Source organism: Acanthochromis polyacanthus, chromosome 17 (assembly GCF_021347895.1).
Source record: "Acanthochromis polyacanthus isolate Apoly-LR-REF ecotype Palm Island chromosome 17, KAUST_Apoly_ChrSc, whole genome shotgun sequence".
NCBI lineage: Eukaryota > Metazoa > Chordata > Actinopteri > Pomacentridae > Acanthochromis > Acanthochromis polyacanthus.
The window spans coordinates 27,750,849-27,774,147 of record NC_067129.1 but is presented as its reverse complement, the minus strand read 5'-3'; the positions used below and the strand labels follow the sequence as shown (position 1 = coordinate 27,774,147).

At 40.0% G+C, this 23,299-nt stretch overlaps 3 protein-coding genes and 2 long non-coding RNA genes across 5 annotated transcripts in view; 4 read left to right on the top strand and 1 right to left on the bottom strand.

The window, feature by feature from the left end:
* LOC110971967 (histone H2B-like) overlaps positions 1-23,299 on the top strand; it is a 106,787-nt gene that overhangs the window by 24,485 nt on the left and 59,003 nt on the right. The gene's annotated exons all lie outside the window — the stretch shown is intronic.
* On the top strand, positions 1,569-3,474 carry LOC110970995 (uncharacterized). Its single transcript, XR_007937361.1, has 4 exons — positions 1,569-1,690; positions 2,204-2,297; positions 2,515-2,726; positions 2,942-3,474. It is a non-coding gene; the product is annotated as an uncharacterized LOC110970995 (long non-coding RNA).
* Positions 6,304-7,872, top strand: LOC127530678 (histone H2B-like). Its single transcript, XM_051938049.1, has one exon. The coding sequence runs from the start codon at positions 6,313-6,315 to the stop codon at positions 6,682-6,684; it is 372 nt and encodes a 123-aa protein (XP_051794009.1). The 5' UTR covers positions 6,304-6,312; the 3' UTR covers positions 6,685-7,872.
* LOC127530676 (histone H2B-like) lies at positions 10,838-11,582 on the bottom strand. Its single transcript, XM_051938047.1, has one exon. It carries the CDS (start codon positions 11,309-11,311, stop codon positions 10,937-10,939), a length of 375 nt encoding a protein of 124 aa, XP_051794007.1. The 5' UTR covers positions 11,312-11,582; the 3' UTR covers positions 10,838-10,936.
* Positions 12,108-22,453, top strand: LOC127530701 (uncharacterized). Its single transcript, XR_007937384.1, has 5 exons — positions 12,108-12,261; positions 15,204-15,310; positions 15,648-15,712; positions 17,442-17,578; positions 21,906-22,453. It is a non-coding gene; the product is annotated as an uncharacterized LOC127530701 (long non-coding RNA).

The following is a 23,299-nucleotide window of genomic DNA, read 5'->3' as shown; positions in this document are numbered from 1 at the left end:
TTATTTTTCTTATTAATCACTGAAATTGGCTCGCTGTCGGGACACGTCTGCTGGCTACTGCTTCGCATTACGTTAAACAGGAAGTGACCCTTCTTTGACCCTAAATTTAGTTACTAAATATCACATTTTAGATTGGCTTATATATTAAATATTATTTCTGATTTGGCCCTATTAATTAGCTACAAATATTAGGAAAACAAAAATAAGTGTATATAAAAAAACCCAAAACGTTATCTTTTAAACTTTCTTAATAGCATTAGCTCCGCCTAGTGGTGAAACATGAGAACACTCATATTCAACTGCAGTCACAATAACCTTAGGCAAAATATCACGGTTTCACGGTATTATGATTGCAGCTCTAAAATGTCAGTTAAAATATAAAAAAGTTACTAAAAGATAGAGATGAAGAAAAGATAAGATATGGTAGTTACCATATCTGCATCGGTAACAAGCTCATTTCACTAATGTCAGACGCTAATACGCTCGTTCATTTCAAGACAGCATTAACTTTACCTTTAATTTAGCATACAGCGATGGGTGGTGCTCCTGTAGATGCGCTATCATATTCGATGTATTGCCTCCTCGGGCTGCCACTGTCCTCGAGCACGTTTTGCACGTCAGGCGACCTTCTTCCTCCAAGTCGTGGCCGTCTGGCTTTTTACGGTAGCCGAAGTATTCCCAAACAGCCGACTTAGTCCGCTTGGACGGCGGAAAAAGTTCCGGGGGCTCGCCTCCTTCAGCCATCACACAGCCTGCAGAGCTGCCTGCTTGTCACTCACAACAAACGCAGGTGAGCGGGGGGAGGGGCGCTTTAGGCTGCAGCTTCACACAGCGTGAGGGACCTCTACTTTCTCCCTGATGAGACGTCACATTAAAAAACGCTCATACCGCAGGAACGGTATGACGGAAAATTTTAGTGGTTTTGAAACCTTGACTTTTTCATACCGTGGTATACCTTAAAACCGGTAACCGGCCCATGCCTAGTTGACAGTAGCAGTAAAAATAAATAACAGTAGCAGAATAAAATCATCCTACTAGAAAACGATCATGGAGACAACATAAAGTAGAAATTTAGTGACAACAATGTAAAATAATATTTTGGAGTGAAGGATTTCCAGTAAACCTCCATGTTCAGGTTTGATCTCATCAAGTCAGTCTGAATAAAACCCTCAGCAGTAAATCCAAAGCAGGAATACTGTGGATGTAGCCCTGCAAACACTTTTTACTTTTAAACTGAATGAGAGTTCAGAGGTTTTAATGATCTAAACTGAAACCTTCTTTGCTCCTGTTGAAGTTCAGTTTTTCAGTCAGTAAACTTCCAGGTGAACCAGTAAAACCAGAAAAATATCCGAGGATTTAAATCTCCAGAACTCCTTCATTCTGACATCTGCATCCAACAGCTCAGCTCCTTCTTAGGAGGCTTCTACAGCCACCATTGGAGCTTCAGAGGCAGCAGATGAAGTCTCCAGATGGCTGTGAACCAGAAAGGACAAGCTGAGGACAGAAGCTTGTTGGACACAGACTGGGAACCCATCGGTCCTGGTGGTTGGTCTGTTTGAGGACATCTGAAGAGTCCAAACCAATGACGTACATATAGAGCTAGACCGCTCACTGGCCGCTGAGAGGCGGCAAATAGGAGCTGACTTCCGGTAGTGGCAAGACGGGGATTTCACATTGGAACGCCAGCGCGGTATGTGACTTTGTGTTTCGTGATTTACCAAGGTACAGTAAACTTCTGTGTTGAAATCATGTCACAATGCTTGAAATACGTTGAGAACACCAGACCAGGAGGCCCTAGACCAGCACTGGCTGGGTTTTTCAGTGACTGCAGCTGAGCAGACTCTCCTCAGGAGAGCGCCCAGTTCGCTGTCATGCTCATGGCTCACCATTCCCCCTGTGCCTGTGGTCTCACTCTGACCTGGTGATGGGTGACAAGGCTATTTTTGTCATCAGAAAATATGTGTTAATGAACTAGAAATCTGTTTGAGAAGGTGAACAGCACGGCACGATCATATCCGACACTGACAGTGCATACGTCACTGCATAGCACTTAGCAGTTAGCACTTCTGCTAGCTCCTTCAATGCCACCAGTTTTGTGATTCCTTCTCTGGAATGTAAGTGAAAGGAAACGTGCTGACACTCACCTTGCAATAATCACATCATGAACCTGTTAATTTAAGTGTCTCTGTTGTTATGGTTTCAGGTGGGTGTGGCTAATATCTGACCATGGTGAAGTCGTGTGCTGCCATCTCCTGCACCAGTCGATTTGTGCATGGCTGTAATATTTCCTTTCATAAGTAAGTGGCTCTTTTATTTGGGACATTCTGCCTCAAATTTGCTCTGCTTCTTTGTTTGCAAACAGAAACTCCTTCTGACCTTGTCTTGAGTGCTGCACTCAGCCAGTTTAGCTGAATCACTAACTGTACAGTGTAAGCTGGTGTGACTATTAGTATTCAGTGACAGTCACAGTGCATCATTGTCTATGGATGTATTATAATATGCCACACATTTCAGGTTTCCCAAGCAGTCCAAGGACAGCACACTGAGAGAGCAATGGATACAGGCCATCAGTAGAGAAGCGGTGAGGACCAAGAGGAGATGATCATAATTATGTCTGCAGCAACCATTTCAGGGAGGAGGACTTCATCCTCTCAAAACATGCGCAACACAAGCTTCTCAGGCCAGGGGCTGTACCAGCCCTCAGTTTGGGGAAACCAGAGAAAAAGGTTATGTTCCTTAATTGTTAATGGTTGCTCATTATTTCAATTTAGTTCTTTTCTTGTCAGTTTGTGTGGCTATGAAAATGATTCAGGATCAGTTTTTGGCTTTCATAGTGATTTGCAGCCATTCATTGTGATAATGTTTTCTTTCAGGTATTGGTGAAACAGAAACAAATCTTTTGGGAATTTGCCATGTTAATTTTTTTTATCAAATGTTTTAGATCGCAGTGAGGACAACCCAAAGCAGCCCGGCAGCAGTGGCATTATACCAGCACATGGACATGGAGCCTGAACAAGAGCCTGAAGAGGGCAGTGCTGCTGTTAGTGAACACCATGCATACTGTACAGACACTGACACCCTGAAGAGGAAATATGACGATCTAAGTGTACAGCATGAAAAGCTAAGGCAGGACTTCAACAATGCCAAACGTAGAGAGAAGCGCTGCAGAGTGACGTTGGAGGCCATGTTAGCTAAAACCAAGGAAATACAAGCTCTGTCTGATGATGCTCATTCCATGCTTGATGCATATAAAGGTATTCCTTGTTTAGAAGTACATATGAGTGACATGCAGCATATTTAAATATAATTATGTAACTGCACATTGCTCACCCACACAGTGCGCTAGAACTGAGATCAATGTTTGTTAATGCTTCATGAGATGATGACTGGTTCACAGATAACTGTACTTTTGCCTTCCACAACATTATCTAAATAGTTTTGCGGCTGTGATACCCAACCTTCATATGGAAACTATCTAAGCTGTAGGAGCCAGTGAGCTTGATTATTATAAATAGGAACCAATCTTTGTCCGGGCAGGTGTTCCGCCCGGAAGGATAAAACAGTTTTGACCGCCGCCGCCGCCGCCGCCGCCGTTGAAGTCGCAGTTGAAAAGCCGGTAACAATGAAATGTTTGTTCATACAAAAGCTGTTGGACTATACTTATTTGGAGTAATAAACGCAGGTTATTGGAACCGCAAGCATTGGTCTCGGCTCTCTTCATCAGACGCGGTAAAGTTGTCGGCGTGTCAACTATTTACATCCTGGTGAAGCACCTCAGGGGCTTCAAGCATTGGCTTAGCCTCTACATAAGCTATTAACTATGTTTGATCACACTTAATTTTCAATTACAGGTAAATTGATGTTGATAGACCCTGTTTCTTTACCAGAATAATGTAATTTGTTTGTAACTCCACAACACCTGAAATTGGGACATATATACAACACGCATTTAGGTTGAATATTTATGAAAATTGCAAATTAAACCCAAAGGGTGTGGCCAGAGGGGCTGACTGAACTTTGATGGTTCCTCATGAAGTATGATGTGCTGTATAAATGCCGTCTACATACTGCAATCTGCCTGAAAGTTTGTGATTGATCACAGTCCTGCAGTGATGACATCCATATGCCAGTGTGCACTCAGTCATAGCGTCACCTGCTGCAGAGGAAATTGCAAGTTTTACACTTTAATGTTGTACTATACTTTTAATAAATTTATCTGCACTTTTTTTCATTTACTTTAAATTAACTTCTTTTCTGTTGGTTGTTGCAATTAGTGTTTGACATGCTTTTATTTTTTTCTATTTCTTGTCTTCTTTTGGCTGTTTTACTCAATCAGTTTTAATTATTCTAGAAATGAGTGTCCATTGTATTCAATGAACCTTTTCTGATTAAAGTGACTTCATTTTTTATTACACTACTTTATGTTTTACATTTACTCTGAAAAACCTCTGTGTATGTTAAGGTACTACATAAATAATGTTGCTTGATTTCTTGCTCAAGAACTTTTTTGCAAGCTGTTCTTGTTGAGGTGTTTGTGGAACTTTCATGAAAGTTCTTTGCCATTTCAGGTGTCAGAGTCATCTGCTTCACATTTAACAGAACAAAAGCAAATTAAGCTTTTCATAGGATCTTAATTCGTTTATTGTTTTGAATTCCACAGCTGACTTACAAATAGAATAGCTGAAGCTTTGTTTTGAGGCAACCAGAAGATTTGTGTGTGTTCTGACTGCAGGAATTGCTCCTCCAGAAACTTTTTATGGCCATTTTTGTGGGAGGAAAAAAGCAACCATTCCAGAGTATGTGGGTCTGAGCAGCTGTGAAAAACCACCGTGCAGGTTGTTAAGCTGATTAGTTTAGCTTGTAGATGACAACGTGCACGAGTTTTCTGCCCTGTTCATATCCTTGTGAATTTTCCATCCCTCTTTACAGTAAAACATAATTTGGATTTTTTTTCTACTGCATGTGCTGCTTTTCAAAGTCCAACTGAAAAATGTGAATTGGAGAAAAATTGTTTAAAACACTAATTTTCTTATTTGGCATTGGTTCGAATATTTTTTAGAGCCCAGGTAAGTAAAACACTAATGCTGCAGAAAGTATGACACATTTGTTATTGACACAATCACTGCATCAGCATTCAGCACTCATTATTGTGTGGTGGTCTCTGTCTCTGTCTGTGAGGGCTAAACTACGCTGTGATTGCCGTGAAAACGTGCCTAGGACAGAGATGTTATTGTCTGCTAACAGTAAAAGCCATAACATAACACATATTGTCCCATCACTGATGACAAGCAGGCCTTGAAGTTGGTGTATTTACACGGGATCAAACAGCGCGCCACAGCTTCTTGCCACTACCGGAAGTCAGCGCCGATTTACCATGGCGCTGCTGTTGTCCGCCGAGCAGTGAGCGGTCTAGCTCTATATATACGTCATTGGTCCAAACACTGAGGATGGATTCGAGCAACACAGTATAATTCCCTCTGCAGTAAAATTCATTTCATCCTGATTCATTTACTAAGTACTGAAGATTAAACCTTTAGTCCAGCTGGAAATTTAACCACCAGAAGAAGTTTGTCATTCAGACTAACTATTTACAAGTCGAGGAATCAGGACAGGACTGTTGGTGTGGATTCATTTCAGTTTATGAAGTTCTTATTTAACAGATACGATTATTTTCATGTCTCGGTAAATCATTTTGAAAAAACTCTGTATGTGTGTAACTTTTTTTTAATTATCTCTGTATAAATGTTCATTATTTTATTTCAGATTTTTTTTTGTAGATTGTGTTGTCTTGGAGCCCAAATTTAAGCATCAATACTTTTGTTGTATTAATGTCAGCAAATCACATCACACAGGCAGCTGGAAATTAAAGATGAATTTATTCTGAATTTCACCATTCTTATTTATTGATTGATTTATGTTTGTCAATGTTTTGACTGAATCAACAAAAAACTGACTCAGATTCTCTGTGTGTTGCCTCTGACAATATTTATGATTCTGAGTTTCACTAAAATCCATGTTGAAAGTTAGTGTAATTTCAAGAAGTCATTAAAATTGAAAAGCTTCTTAAAATCCCGTTCTTAGTGACTATTTCAGTTTTTATTCAGTGTTTACATATTCAATCCTTCAGCAGCAAGAATCTGATCAGAGAAGTTTCAGTTTCAGGGCGGATTCATGCTGGGACGCATGCGCAGTTCCACTGCAACAGATCAGCCAATTATTTTCGAGCAACAGAGCAGTGAGTTTTGCATGACTCGCCTATAAGAGGAGTTCAGAGCAGCAGGAAGTTATAGTTTAAACGGAAGTTTGAGCAGAATGCCAGAACCAGCGAAGTCAGCGCCCAAGAAGGGCTCCAAGAAGGCGGCGTCTAAAGCTACGAAGACCGGTAGAAAGAGGAAAAGATCCAGGAAGCAGAGCTACGGCATCTACGTGTACAAGGTGCTGAAGCAGGTCCACCCAGACACCGGCATCTCCTCCAAGGCCATGAGCATCATGAACTCGTTCGTCAACGACATCTTCGAGCGGATCGCCGGTGAGGCCTCCCGCCTGGCTCATTACAACAAGCGCTCCACCATCACCTCCAGGGAGATCCAGACAGCAGTCAGACTGCTGCTTCCCGGTGAGCTGGCCAAGCACGCCGTGTCCGAGGGCACCAAGGCCGTCACCAAGTACACCAGCTCCAAGTAAAGCTTCACTGCTCAACATAAACACAACGGCTCTTTTAAGAGCCACACACGTCATCTGCAGAGCTACTGGTCTATATTAACTGTGGCGGCTTCATTTTGACATACAACTTCGAAAAGTCAGATTTTGACATCAACATACCTGCAAACACTCTGATCTTCCCACCTCAGTTCTCGTGTGTGGGGTGGGGAGGGGGATGGTCATTAAATATTGTTTGTACTGGATGATAAAAATATGACACTAATGAAGACTGAAAGTGATACAGCCACAAGGAGAGAGAGAAAAAATACGTTGACTTTGAATTTCTGTGTTCTGTTTGTACCCAGCTGACTATTGAAAGGTGCCATGAATTAGCATTTATATGTGGGCTGTAAACTGTCGATTGTTTATAAGAAAATGTTTGTAATTAGATAAATGTTACTGAGCACAAAGGAAAACCGCGAAGTCCATTACTGCCACTGCAACGAGTTATGTGTGTTAATATCAGCGGTGAGACAAATATCGAACAGGTTTCAGGTAGTTTGGCTCCGCCCACTCAGACTGTCTCGACCTGTCTTCTATTACGTCCGCAGGAGAGACGGAGTTCTGACTTTGTGCCGATCAGACTCTCATTGAACTCTGAATCTGTATCAGGATGTCTGGCAAAAGGGAGGTGGTGTTCCTAAATCCAGCAGTTTTATTATTTTATTCGTCTCATTCAGATTTTCACATTTTGTTGTCTGAATGTTTTTAGAATTTTATTTGCCACAGATCTAAATATTAGCATTCAGATTAGCGAAATATTAAATATGTTTAATATGTGGAGCCAAACAGTTCATCATCTAGTTTCCACAGACTTTATTCTACTGGAGCGAAAAGTGAGCTTTGAATGTGGATGGATGGAATCATTGATCAAGAGGTAAGTATTGATTCCTGATGGTTTAATGGCTGAATGTCGCCCTCATGTGATCACACTGTTTCATTACAGCAGCTCCACATCAAAGCTCACGTTTTAGTTTCCTTCTGTTCTGTTCATAAAATCCACAGAGGAGGTGTTTGGAGCTGTTGGTTTTAGTATCATGTGACAGGTGTGTCTGATATCAGGCTGTCGTTGTGCTGCTGTGAACATGGATTTTATGGATGAAAAATCATCTCATGTTGACCTGATGAATAAATAATGTTGATGAATAAACTTTCCTTGTTTAACACGTGTCATGGTGTGGGCTCCCTTTGTTGGGACTTGTTGATGTTTGTGAACACAATAGATAGAAAAACCTGATATATAATAAAGTAGAATATGATGTGATAATAACTTGGGAGTATGATTGTGCTGTGAGGTCCCTGCCTCCACGTGCTTCCAATAATATAATAATAACTTTATTTCTATAGCAGCCTGAAGAACAGCGTTCACAAAGAGCTTTACAGTTAAAACATTCAAGACAGAAAATGAAGACAGATAGAGGAGACGAGTCAGAGCAGTCAGTTAAAATAAATAGCAAAAAAAAAAACATAAATGAAATGAAAAATTAGCGAGATTAGCACTCAGATCAACTTGTCTGACATGGTGACGCCAAAGACATTCCAAATGATAACCAATTTACCTGGATGGTTTATAAGAAAGTGTTTAGTTCTATTCTAAATAATAACAGCAATACAAATTACCCATATAACTGCGATAAAGTAGTCAGTGTCTGTTGGCATTATTTTTTGTTACTTTTCCTTTATTTTTTCTTATTGGCTATTTTCTTACTGCTTTATCCTCACTAGGGTCATGGGGGGTGCTGGAGTCTATCCCAGCGGACTCGGGTGAAGGCAGGGGACACCCTGGACAGGTCACCAGTCTGTCACAGGGCTACATATACAGACACACAATCACACTCACACCTACGGACAATTTAGAGTAACCAATTAACCTCAGCATGTTTTTGGACTGTGGGAGGAAGCCGGAGTACCCGGAGAAAACCCACGCATGCACAGGGAGAACATGCAAACTCCATGCAGAAAGATCCCAGACCGGGATTTGAACCCGGGATTAGTACTGATTTGAATCAGTACTAATTTATGAGGAAAAAATGAAAAAAAAAACACTGAATGAGAAGGTCTGTCCAGACATCTGTGTGTAAAATGAAGTGAATCTAAGGACCGGTTCTTTTCTCTGGATCATTTTTATTCTGTTGAAACAGAAAATCCTAAATGATCATGCTGTTTCACCTACAGTATATGGTTCTCATTCTGTGATTCACCCGATAAGATTCTCATGCTGTGTTTAGAACAGATAACTGCTCCAAGTAAAAACAGAAATTCGTCTTTTGCCACATCTGTAAGACAAAATTTAAAAACCACATCCAAACATTAAAAAAACCTTTCACACATTAAAACACAATACAGTAAATAAAAACAAACAACGCACAGAAAATAACTAGAAACACAGTGCAGTCTATTTTGTGCTATTAAGAGCAGTTATTGCAGAGGAGATGAAAGATTTTATGTAGATGTTTTTCCTGGCCAGTGGGGTTCTGCAGCGTCTGCCTCATGGTGGAGGGATGTGAGGTCCTCAGAGATGAGGGTGGCTTTCCTCATCATTCACACAGAGGGGCTGAGCTGTTTGAATGATTTTACAGATTTATTATTCTGGAGAGTTTTGTTTTGTGTTTGATGGTGAGGAAATTGAACCAGGTTGAGATGTTATAGGTGAGGATGGATTTGATGAGTGATTTATAGACGAGGGTTAAAATGTCTTTGCTGATGTTAAAAGAACAGAGCTTCCTGAGCAGGTGGATACGCTGCTGTGCCGTTTTGTACACAGAGTCCAGGTGTTGGCCAAAGGACAGGCAGCTGTCAATCTCTGTCCCAAGATATTTAAAAATCCTCACCTGCTCCACAGACAGACCCTGGATCTTCAGGGGTTGGAACAGGTCTGGACTTTTCCTGAGGACCCACAGCATAGTTCTTTAAAATGTTCCACCCTATAAGGTTCTCATGCTGCACCAACACTGCATCTTTATCTGTCCACTAGAAGACTGAAAGTTATCATTTGAAATTGACCTCTCCAGAAAACTTTTTATACAGGAATCGTAAAATATCTTCAATTATTACACTACTACAATAATAAAATAACATTTTTATTTTCTACTGTATGATAAGTTTAGTTTGCAATCTTATAATACTTAATTGGTGTTGTGTCAGTTATTTTTTCCTTCAAGAATAATGTTGACCATTTTAAAGCATAAATTTATATAAGTATATACAGGTCCTTCTCAAAAAATTAGCATATTGTGATAAAGTTCAGTATTTTCTGTAATGTACTGATAAACATTAGACTTTCATATATGTTAGATTCATTACACACAACTGAAGTAGTTCAAGCCTTTTATTGTTTTAATATTGATGACATTGAGATAGGGATTTTTGGTTTTTCTTTACTTTTTGGCCAATATCATCAATATTAAAACAATAAAAGGCTTGAACTACTTCAGTTGTGTGTAATGAATCTAACATATATGAAAGTCTAATGTTTATCAGGATGTTTACACGAAGGTGTAAAGCTCTCCAGCCACCCGGGCCAGGGCCATCCACGGACCAGCACCCCCATCAGTGGACCAGAATCAACTCCAGGTGTGGTAGGCCCCCAGGAGGAAACACTGGAGAATCGAGGGACTGAAACAGTAAAACAAAAATAAAAAATACATAAATATATAAATGAATGAAAAATAAATAAATGGTATGGAAGCTAAAGCTGAGGATAAAAGAATAAAATATATAAGAATAGAAATTTATATATAAAATAGTATAAAAATGTAAGAATAGATGTCAACTTAAGAAATTATAAAGAGTTACAATGAGTCAGTTAAAAGCCAGTTAAAAGCCTGATTAAAACAACAAACCCGATATAAACGAACATGAGCATTTTCTTATCAACAGAGTACAGTTTTCAGCCCAGATATAAATGTCAGCTTTGATTCATGATACATTTTGATAGCCTCAGTTGGATCATAATAGAGAACATCGACATTCAGAGTAAATTTTTTTTAACTTCTCTCCTTACTGCTGTGCCATTAATCACTATTTCTCTAACATTATAGCCTTGTCAGCTGGTAGCAAAATACTCAATACATGAGCATTTCTACACGCACTATGATACAACAGTATTTCCGTTAGCTTAGGTCTTAAATTCCACAAACTGCTCACAATTTAGATTAAATGTGGACCAGCAGCTCTGCAGATGACGTGTGTGGCTCTTAAAAGAGCCGTTGTGTTTATGTTGAGCAGTGAAGCTTTACTTGGAGCTGGTGTACTTGGTGACGGCCTTGGTGCCCTCGGACACGGCGTGCTTGGCCAGCTCACCGGGAAGCAGCAGTCTGACTGCGGTCTGGATCTCTCTGGAGGTGATGGTGGAGCGCTTGTTGTAATGAACCAGGCGGGAGGCCTCACCGGCGATCCGCTCGAAGATGTCGTTGACGAACGAGTTCATGATGCCCATGGCCTTGGAGGAGATGCCGGTGTCTGGGTGGACCTGCTTCAGCACCTTGTACACGTAGATGCCGTAGCTCTCTCTCCTGCTCTTTCTCCTCCTCTTGCCGGGCTTTCCAGCGCTCTTCGACGCCGCTTTCTTGGAGCCCTTCTTGGGCGCTGGCTTGGATGGTTCAGGCATGTTTATCTGTCACTGCAGTTATGAATAAAAGAGAATCTAGATAATGACTCATTTTATACAGGCCGCATGCAAATATGGCTGCGCAGTTCCCCGTCTGTGATTGGCTGAGCAGCTCTGCTGTCGGCGCGTACATTAACAGAAGCAGGAAGAAGACAGGAGACCTCCGACTTCTGCTTCTAAAATCTGGATCAAAAATTACAGTTAATACATGTGTCTCAGTATTCATGTTGTGGGAGGTTGGAGGTTGTTTTAGAACTTTAAGATACATCCATAAAATTCCACTAAATGATCATTTGACCTTGAATAAAACACGTTTATTTTTATGTTGTGTAAAAGCAAGAGCTAGAAGCTGCACGTTCTTTTTAATGTTATCTCCTCATATTCATCTGAGAAATGTTCATGTCTTCTGTGGAAATAATTGAATACGAGACTGAAATGATTTTTATTTCTTCTTAGGTTACAGTTTAATATTTCTACAACCTGACAACACAGTGCTTGTTCTGGCAGTGTATTTATGTCTATGAGGCAACCTGAAACAAATCAGACTTGCATAAACAGTAACATGTATTTGTTGTTTTATACAAATGTGATAAAAATGTCATTAATATAAGAACAGCTTATTAAAAGAATAAAATAAAAAGCAAATTACTAGGGAGTCACAAGAGTGCCACATTAAAATATAAATAAATAAGTAAATAAGTCAATAAATAAATAAATACATAAATAAATGTGGAAATATAAAGAGAAATAAATACATGAAAAGAAAAATTTTGTCTTTGCTTGTATCTTTTTCAGTCCACCTTGAAATGAAAAATACCAAAGAGTTCAGTCCTACCTGATCACAGGATTCCTGCCTGATGCCAGCTCCTACCACGGCTCAAGTGAAGCCATGTCACCCTGGGGTTTCGACTGATTCTACCATTAGACACTGAAAGGACTCTGCTAGTTCGGTAAGTTAATGTTTATTTTCTTATTGGTGCTGGTTTTGCACTTTATATACACCTGTAGTGTCAGATAATGTGTGCCATGCACTGCAGATGTCGATGGAGTTTGTGTATGTGTTGACCAGAGAAGAGAGTTAGCATCCAGTAAATATTAGGTTTAATGTTAGCGATGCTAACTGAGCTAGCTGCTAACGATGTTTGTGTTGTGTTTCATGTAAACAGCTGAAGTGTGTTGTGTTTGTGTAGTGTGGTACATTTAGTTAATAAAACTGTCAGTGGAGACGTTGGTTGACATTAACGTAACGTTTAGAAAACCTAAATGTGATTCAAACAGTAAGGTTAAGGTTCTGTGTTGTCAGTAGTCCTGAATATCTGTTGAGTCTCTGAAGTTAAACTTGAGAAAACAGTAAATCTACTCTCTAATGATTAACGTTGTTTATTTCACGATGTAGTACGTATTCCTGCAGTGTAGATTGGAAAAATAACCTTCCAGATATCACCAAAGTCACGATGAACACTACAGTTATTATATTTAAATTCATATTCTGGGAGGTTATTTTTCTAATCTACACTGCAGGAAGTTATGAATAGTTAGTAGACTTTAAGTGATAATTTGGCATAAAGTTAATGTGTAGAACAGAGATGGGATTTCTGGCTCTTTGAGGGGAGCCGGATCTTGGTGAGCCGTTCCTTTCAAAGAGCCGTTCAAAAACTGTCTCATTTTTATTAAGTTTTAAGAAGCCAGTCTGGCCTTAACTCGTTTTATCTTGGAAATAATAACTGGGAGGAATGAATTTAGATAGCCCACCAATATGAGTTTGAATTATTCTGAAAGAAGCACTGGCATTTTCAGAGACTTCATTGTCATCTGGCTCTCTTCTCGCCTCTGCCACTTTTACTGTTGGATGTTGAGTTTTCAGCTGTCTGTGCAAATATGGAGCCTGACTTAAAAGAAATATTTTTTGACAAATACTGCATTTAGCCTTACTGTCTGACAGGAGAGAAAAACGCATCCAAATGCTGCTTCCTTTCCATGCTTCCTACAAGGGCGGACTTACCATTGGGCAAACGCAGGCAATTGTCTGTTCTGGCTAAGGTATTTGAATTCCTTGTCAGTGAACAAATAAAATAATACCTGGCCAGTAATTCTATTCTATTGAATTCCCAGTCAGGATTTCACAAAAAACACAGTACTACCACTGCAACCTTGAAGGTTATGAATGACATAATTGAAGCCTTAGATAATAAGCAGTGCTGTCTTTCTCTTTTTATTGACTTCTCTAAGGTCTTTGATACTGTGGACCATGGTATTCTGACTGAGCGCCTTACAGCAGTTGGGTTTTCAGCACATGCAGTGAGATGGTTCGCAAGCTATCTTAAAGACAGAACCCAGGCTGTGCAGCTAGATGGTGTTTCTGAGGCTCAGTTTGTCTACAAGGGGGTGCCCCAAGGTTCAGTACTTGAGCCTTTGTTATTTATTTTGTATATAAATAATATTGGACTGAATATTCCTAATGCAACCTTTCACTTTTATGCTGATGACACAGTCATATATTACTCTGCACCCACACCTGCAGAAGTGTTTGCACACCTGCAGAATGCATTTAATAGAATACAAGAACAACTTTGCCAATTGCAACTTGTTCTAAATGTTGATAAAACAAAATTGATGTTTTTCACTAACTCTAAATCAGCAAGATCAAGTCAGTCTGCCATCATTACCAGCAGCGGCCAACAGATTGAACTTGTATCCACCTTTAAATATCTGGAGTTCTTAACTGATGACCACCTGTCCTTTAAGGCACATATTCAATACACTGTAAAGAGACTGAAGCTTTTACTTGGATTTTATTTTTTCTTGCTTTTCCTTTAGAGTGAAACAGAAACTGGTAGAGTCAACTTTTCTTCCAATTATCGATTATGGTGATGTGTTGTATATGAATGCCTCCGATCAATCCCTCCACATGCTGGATTGTGTGTATCATGGTGCTCTGAGGTTTATCACAAACTGTGGAGTTTCAACTCATCATTGTGTCTTACACAGTAAAGTAAATTGGCCTTCATTAAATGTGCGCCGGCTTGGCCATTGGTCTGTGCTGATTTACAAGGCCATTCTTCAGATGACTCCACCTTATTTATCACTCCTTTTAATTCCATCTAATAGGTCCTACAGTCTCTGATCTCAGGACTTTTTACATTTCACTGTTCCTAAGGTCAGAACAGAAATGGAGAAGAAAGCTTTTAGACTTTCTGCTCCAACTGCATGGAACATGTTGCAATCAGAGCTCAAACTCCAAAGTTTGGTATCTCTGAATGTTTTTAAGTCTATGATAAACTTCATTACACCCAGGCTTCAGGAGTGCAAATGTCCAATTTAACTGAAGTGTTTGTCTAATCCTTTGAACTCTTTTAACTAAGTTTTAAAATCCAATTATAAATTGTATGTTATTTGCATTTTTTATCTGTATTTGTAACGTGTTGAAACTTTATGTGCTGCCAATCTTGGCCATGTCTCTCTTGTAAAAGAGATCTTGGATCTCAATGGGTCAAACCTGGTTAAATAAACGTTATATTGAATTGCCTGGAGCCCCGAGATTTCCAGGGACCCCCAAACGTCTCATAAAAACTGATTAATAAAAGTGTCTTCGATTTGAAGCAATTATTATTGTTTTATCTAAATTTGCGCTCCTAAAAACACATAAAAATGGTTGATCTATTGCTATCATGATTGCCTCCCCCCTCCTTTCTCACGCAATGGACTATTCCATGTTACTGCACACGTGCAGGCTTGATTCAGGAAGACGGCAGCAAAACAAACTTGTTGGCGGTTTTGAGAGGTGAGAGGTGAGTAAGGTGAAGAGGAGTTATCCCAGTGGAGCAGAGAAGAGGAGGGGAGAGGAAAACCAACAGCTTTTATCAAAACTACCAAAAGTATCAACCTTTTTCAGGGTGATCCCAAATGCAGGAGGACAACAGAAAGAGCCAGACACTGCTCAGTGTCAGCCCAGGAGGAGATGAAGTGGAGAGTGACGAAGGGGACGCTTTTCACTAAGATGTGAGCATTAAATTGGTCAAGATGGTAAACTGTATTAAATGTTGATGAATGCTCTTATCAATTACAGTAAAAGTATTGAGATGATTCATTTAAATATTTATCCCCTCAAATTGACACTTTTTAGTTAATTCAAAAATCTTTGTTTAGTGATAAATATTATATATGATCTATGAAAAGGGTTATGTAACTAGAAACTGAGGAGAGAAGAAAACATTGCAAAGAAAAAGAAAAAGGAGAAGGAAAGAAAGACAAAAGGTAAATTTGATAAAATGATACTGTTAAAATTTTTGTTCTTATAATTGACCTTGTTATCTTTTGTGGTGTCTTCTTTTTTTAGTAACACAACATACAAGGAAATCCAGGCTGGACCTGCTGCTGCTGCCACACTGAAGACGTGTTGAGGTGAGAATAAAACGTTTGTCAGTGTAGTAGGAGGATGTCGAGGGCCCCAGTGACTGGGTTTGCCTTAGGCCCCCAAATGACTAAATACGCCCCTGGCTTCCTATCAGACGATCAGAGCATGGAATGATCTGTGTGTGTCGCTACGTTAAGCAGCAGCAACCTTCAGTGTGAATGTTTCATGGTTTTACAGCTTTAATGATGCTAACAAAGCTGAGCTGATCCCAGTTTAAAGCAGAGGTGTATTAATGCTGGGTTCCTCCATAAAGGTTCTCAGTAAGCTCTAAATGTGCTCAGTATTTCTGTGAACCCTGCAGATGATGTCTGTGTGAAATCTCAGTGAAGTGGAAAAAGAGTTGAAGAAAGAAGGAAGACAATTCAGTCAGGAGGTGGAGCTCACTTCATAGTGTAATGGCATGAAATCCTAAAATTAATACATATTTTACCAAGGCACAAAGAGAAATATGTCCAGTTTATGGGATATATCTGTGCTATATCTGCTTCTGTTAGTGTCTATCAGGAGGTCATAGATTTCACAGCAGGACTCATAGAGCTGATTTACTTTTGTGTTCAACTTTTATTTTTATTGAATGCTATTGTCAAAAATCAACAAATATCTGCCTCCATGAGTTTGGTCTCTTTCAGACTGTCCTCTTTGAGATCATTACGAACACTGTCCCTTGTTTAGAAGTAAACGTTTAACCCTCCTGTTGTCTCCACGTCCTGAATACCCCCTAATGGTAAAAAATAACCCGCCTCCAAAATAAAGCAGCTTAAATGACTTTTCAATCCAAAATCTATTTTACACGAAGAACCAACCTGTCATCCATCACACACTTTGTGTGTAAATTGTGTATCAACAGTAAAGAAGTCAAGTTTGATTTGACTCACGGTTCATTTTTACAAACACGAGTTTAACCAGTTGGACGACCTAGACACACCTCTAGCCACAGGCAAACCAGTCTGACAGAAGGTTTTATCAGTTATTATTTGTGTCTTTGTGTAGTGGGTGATTTTATCCAGTGTGAAGATTATTTTAACTCAGTTTTGTGAATTTTTTTATTTTATTTTGGTCGTACATGTGTTTTCTAGCCAGGGAGGGAGTAAAGCTAAGTGCTACGCTAACACTTACAGTCAGCCTCCCTTGCCAGTCTGAATGTGTGTTTTTACCAGAGGAGACATGCTGCTGAGAACACACCAGAACATTAATGATTTCCTGTTTAAAGTGATCCAGAGTAAAGACCCGGTCCTTAGATTCATTTCTTTTTACACACAGACGTCTGGACACACCTTCCCATTCAGTGGTTTTTATTTGTTTTCATGAGTGGTGGGCCGTCAATGTCTGAATCATAGACTGATATTAATTATATTTTCTCCAAGAATACTTGTCAATCATTCCAAATGGTCTGTCTGCTTCCTTTCATAGCCTTTCCCCTGGTCGCGCTGCTTCCAGACCAGTATTTTTTAGCCAATCACATTTCAGACATGAATTTGTTGCCAGGCAGAGTCAAAGTCAAAGAAATCTGCCTGGAGGCCGATTAAACTGTTGCTTCAACCAATCAGATTTTGAGTTGGTGACACCAAGGCCCCGAGCAGGCCTCAGCATATTCACACCCTTTGATTGGACAGTCAGAGAGTTTAGCCAGAGCCAGCAAAGTGCATCTGTAGCGATGTAGCTGCACAGACAGAGATATAAATGTGTTGATTTAAAAGCTGTTTCTTCAACCCACAGTGGCTGAAGGAGGAGAAGAAATGGATTTGGTTGCAGATCTATTGTCAGAGTCATTTTCAAGATGGACTTTTCAAGAAAAGCTGAACATCATTAAGAAAGGTCGGGCAATTCCTGAGCTGGCAAGCCTGTCACATCCGGTAAAAGACTTTACTATTTAATGACATTTCTGAGTATTCAGACGTGCTCTTTTCAATACTACAGGGCACAAAACTAGATGTTCAGTTTTGTCCGGCCAGAGTGAGGGAGTGCTGTGACACCGTTGAGCGAGAGAGAAGCTGATAGAGGAACTATGAGGTCCCTGAATGCACCGCGCACTACCACCACCTCCATTGTACTGATATTATACAGACACTCCACAGATTCAAGCTCATGGTCAGGGGCCGGACAAGGTACGTTTTATCCGTTTGTTTCCTGGTTATAAAAGACACAAGCAGAAACAAAAAATAAAGCCGTTTTTTTCGTTTTTTCGTTTTGAACAAAAAAACAAAAAAAACAGGAAACGGTTCGTTTTTTCGTTTTTTCGTTTTCACCCCAAAATGAAAATACGACTCCATATTCCGTTTCATTGGTGGGCGGGGCTTCGGAGCCTGCCAGTGCACAGTAAAGCTCCTGCCCATCACAATAAAGCTCTTGCGCTGGCATTCATAGACAGACTGACTTTCATTGTATTGCCTGCCCCCACTGCACTTCCCCTAACTCTAAATCAAAGCAAGTCGTGTACACAGTAATGACAGTCATAACCAGTGGTGTAGTCTAGTTTTTTCTACTGGGTATACTCCAACCTCATAAACCAAAGCCAGGTCAGGTTCTCATATATGTGCGCGTGCACTCACACTCACACTCACACACACACACACACACACACACACACACACACACACACACACGCAGCAGCAGCTCCTTTATTTCAAACTACCAATTAGATACTTATAGACATTATAGCGTCAGCAGCTCCTCCTCCTGCCATCAGGTAGAGTTGATGTTTCCTCTTCATCAGGTAGAGCTGATGTTTCCTCTTCATCAGGTAGAGCTGATGTTTCCTCTTCATCAGGTAGAGCTGATGTTTCCTCTTCATCAGGTAGAGCTGATGTTTCCTCTTCATCAGGTAGAGCTGATGTTTCCTGTTCCTGTTTGCTGCAGAGATATTAGGGGAGTGATATGAGACAGACAAAAATGTAAAAGTGTTCAAATGTTTACATTTATGAGATTTAATTATTGTTAAAGATGTATAGAAGTTGGTTCAGGTTGTTCAGTCATGCTTTTTTAAGTTCCGCACTTTATTTTAAGATATACAGTTACATATAAGTTATTTATTAATAAATGTCAAAATGTTCTTGAACCGTACTGAATTTATTTGACGGTCAGTTTTTGATTACAGGCAGACTCTAATAAAACTACCAGGTTACATCAGCATATATCACAGTAACTCAAGTTAGACATTATGATGTTCTGGACCTTTGCTGACTGGACCTCTCTGAATTTTAGCTGAATACCCCTGGCTTAGAAGAAGAGGGACATGAGTCTAGAACTTCTAATGACCCAACATCAGTCAGTGGAGAAAAAATAAGAAAAAGAAAGCAAAGCTAAATGAAACTATTTCAGTGTTTTAATAAGCCTGGTGCTTGTCCTGTGGATACTGCCGCTTTAGGGAACACTACAGCTGGAGATAAGGTTAACGTTTAGGAAAGGGAGCCTGATGAAGAGGAAACATCAGGTCTACCTGATGAAGAGGAAACATCAGCTCTACCTGATGGAGAGGAAACATCAGCTCTACCTGATGGAGAGGAAACATCAGCTCTACCTGATGAAGAGGAAACATCAGCTCTACCTGATGAAGAGGAAACATCAGGTCTACCTGATGAAGAGGAAACATCAGCTCTACCTGATGAAGAGGAAACATCAGCTCTACCTGATGAAGAGGAAACATCAGGTCTACCTGATGGCAGGAGGAGGAGCTGCTGACGCTATAATGTCTATAAGTATCTAATTGGTAGTTTGAAATAAAGGAGCTGCTGCTGCTGTGTGTGTGTGTGTGTGTGTGTGTGTGTGTGTGTGTGTGTGTGTGTGTGTGTGTGTGTGTGTGTGTGTGTGTGTGTGTGTGTGTGTGTGTGTGTGTGTGTGTGTGTGTGTGTGTGTGTGTGTGTGTGTGTGTGTACTTGTTTCTGCTATACCGGTGGGGACTTTGACCTGACTATTTGCTATAAAGGTGGGGACTTGTCTTACGGTGGGGACCTAAAATGAGGTCCCCACGGGTGGCAACACCGTTTTCTTGGCCATATTGTTGTTAATAAAAAATGTAAAAGTGCAAAAACGTCTGTTTAGGGTTAGGCATTGATTTGGTGATGGTTAAGGTTAGGGTTAGGGTTAGGAGTTAGATATGAATGGGAGTCAATGGTAAGTCCCCACCGGTATAGAAAAACAAACGTGTGTGTGTGTGTGTGTGTGTGTGTGTGTGTGTGTGTGTGTGTGTGTGTGTGTGTGTGTGTGTGTGTGTGTGTGTGTGTGTGTGTGTGTGTGTGTGTGTGTGTGTGTGTGTGTGTGTGAGTGCACGCGCACATATATGAGAACCTGACCTGGCTTTGGTTTATGAGGTTGGAGTATACCCAGTAGAAAAAACTAGACTACACCACTGGTTATGACTGTCATTACTGTGTACACGACTTCCTTTGATTTAGAGTTCGGGGAAGTGCAGTGGGGGCAGCAATACAATGAAAGTCAGTCTGTCTATGCCTGCGAGCGCAAGAGCTTTATTGTGATGGACAGGAGCTTTATTGTGCACCGGTGGGCTCCGAAGCCCCGCCCACCAATAAAACGAAATATGGAGTCGTATTTTCATTTTGGGGGTGAAAACGAAAAAACGAAAAAACAAACCGTTTCCTGGTTTTTTGTTTTTTTGGTCAAAACGAAAAAACGAAAAAACGAACCGTTTCCTGTTTTTTTGTTTTTTGCTCAAAACGAAAAAACGAAAAAACGGCTTGTTTTTTTGTTTCTGCTTGTGTGTTTTACAGCCGGGAATCAAACGGATAAAACGTACCTTGTCCGTTTCCTGATTTTTTTTTTGTTTTTTGCTCAAAACGAAAAAACGAAAAAACGGCTTGATTTTTTGTTTCTGCTTGTGTCTTTTACAGCCAGGAAACAAACGGATAAAACGTACCTTGTCCACCGGACAAAATCAGGAAACGGTTCGTTTTTTCGTTTTCACCCCCTAAATGAAAATACGACTCCATATTTCGTTTTATTGGTGGGCGGGGCTTCGGAGCCCACCGGTGCACAATAAAGCTCCTGCCCATCACAATAAAGCTCTTGCGCTGGCATTCATAGACAGACTGACTTTCATTGTATTGCCTGCCCCCACTGTACTTCCCCTAACTCTAAATCAAAGCAAGTCGTGTACACAGTACAGAGTTTGCACGATAGTAGGCTATTTATTGATTGAATGAGCGAAAGATAGCCTATTTATTGGATTAAACACCCAAGAAGAGGCCGAAGAGGCGCGCTGAAAGTAGGTATATAAAATGACCAGCAGGTGTCGCCATTCCTTAATGTTGCCACCAACCATCCCCTATCAGGCAATTAATACATTGATCTGGGTTAATGTGATCTGGGTTAATGGCTTTTCTCTGACTTCTTCACTAACCAATGCAATACATGTAAGATTCACTCAAAAGTGCCCGCGCCCTATTGTGGCCATTCCTGTGACGCTCTTTGAGCTGCAATTCCTGCATGAAAGCTGCTATACTGACTTATTCTTCTTATTATTATTAGGCTGTTATGATTATTAATGGTAATTGCATAGACCTAGTTTTAACTGACTGCCACAGGAACAAATAATTATCTCCTGGAGAACAAACTTGTCCGGGATCAGAACTGTAGTAAACCCACTTTGTTTTATGCTTGCTGTGTCTCATTTTGTCCACCAGATGGTAGCTTGTGTGTTTGTGTGTTTGCCTTATAAAACGAAAGTCTCGTTTGAAATGCATTTTTGTGACATAATCTTTATATGTGCTGAGTTTTATGATATGGGTTTTGCTAACAAATGTCATTTTATCTGCTTTGTGCGTATATTTCTGCACGTTTTGGAGTTAATGGTTCAGATTTATATCGCCATGATTTTATTTGAAGACTACCTTTTATTTCCCGTCTATCGTTTTTTCCGGGAATTCCAGTCACTTCATTACGGAATGAATGAGCTAACGTAAAAGATAAAAGTTCAAGGTACAGTAAGGGATAAGGCATCGAATGTTGAGCATATTTGTTTTGCAACCCCCCAAAGAGGCACAAGGTTAGTGTGTGTGTATGTGTTATGCTTATGGTTATAACTTCATTGATAATCGGAAAACAGTGCTAGCATTTTGCTCAGTATTAGCGAACTTATCTGTTGCTAAGATTTAGAGCGCATTGTGATTTATTATAGATGAGTTGCGAGACTGAAATGCGATGTTTTATTTTTCTTTATTTTGTCAGTTCTCACGTTGGTATATGGAGTTGCTTGTGGCAATAAACTTGAAACCATCAGTCGAGTCTCTTACCGTCTTTCGGAGGGTATGCTGCAAGAACACCAACCGCAAGAAGGGGTAAACCACACTCTACTTCATGGGGAAAATGGCATCATTTGTCCTGTAGTCTGAGGAGCTATCACTGTACCACTGTACTACTTACCACTGTAATAATCAACCAATCCATCCTTCTCTTCACTCATTACAAGCCAATGGTCAGTTTTATTGTCTTTTATAGCTATAAATTGTGCTAGATGTTTTCATCTTCAATTGCATTGCAGATTCTGCTATTCCTGAGGATAGCAACCATTTTGCCTGTAAAAAATAAAGTAGTCTTCACGGCACCCTTCACCATTTTTCTTGTTCTTCCTCTGGACGTGTTCATTTCTGCATTTGTCACATTAAGCATATTGTTAAATTTAAAAAATTGAAGCCATTTGAGAAATTAATATACTGTGTATAATTTATCTGAGAATGATTGTATTGTAAAAGTTGGAATGATAAGGAAAAATTAAATAAAATGGATACATCATTTTTCGTGATCTATGTTGCTTATATCTTCATCATGAACCAATATTATTCTAATCTGTGAGAGCATGTTTACTGTAACACCTGTAGTCTTTGTCCCTGCATTGCTACAGTTATACTTTTCTTTGAATGACTGAGAAGATTAAAGAAATTGAGACCAAAGATATGAGAAAAAACAACTATCTCTTTAATAAAGCCTCAAAAGTTAAACTTAACAAGCAAACTTAACAAACTTAACTAATACACCGTAACCCTAAATAAAACATAAATGTGAACATATAACATAAAATATTCCAATGTGCTGTTTTCACAGCTCCACTACTTCCTGAAATTAACTGTGTACATTCATTTCCTGTCTTGCATTATTGGGCAAACTGATAAATCCAGGTGTGTCTTGTTGCAGCAGTCTCAACCAGACACACCTGGATTAATCAGTTTGCCCAATAATGCAAGACAGGAAATGAATGTGTACAGTTAATTTCCGGAAGTAGTGAAGCTGTGACAATAGCCCATTTTGTCACAACTACTGAGTTGACCTCAGGCAGTCTAGTGCTGCAGACAGTCCTGCTACCTCAGTGTAGGTAGGCAGGTCTCCCCTGCACTTGAGGCACTGATTAGAATTTCGTTCCCACTCTCGTACACAATCCACACACCCCACCAGGCTCCGACAGCAGGATGTAAACATGGGCCGAGTCATGGTAGCTGGAAAAAGAAATACAGGTATGTAAAAATAATGTACTGATTAGCATGAAGGGATCTGGATGAGAATAGAGTCCTTTCAAGGCATTTCAAACTAGACAACTGGACTTATTTTGTCTTGGCTGTTTCACTTCT

Bases quoted from the DNA above. Each gene is read 5' to 3' on its own strand.
- LOC127530676 (XM_051938047.1), bottom strand. From the start codon at position 11,311: ATGCCTGAACCATCCAAGCCAGCGCCCAAGAAGGGCTCCAAGAAAGCG.
- LOC127530678 (XM_051938049.1), top strand. From the start codon at position 6,313: ATGCCAGAACCAGCGAAGTCAGCGCCCAAGAAGGGCTCCAAGAAGGCG.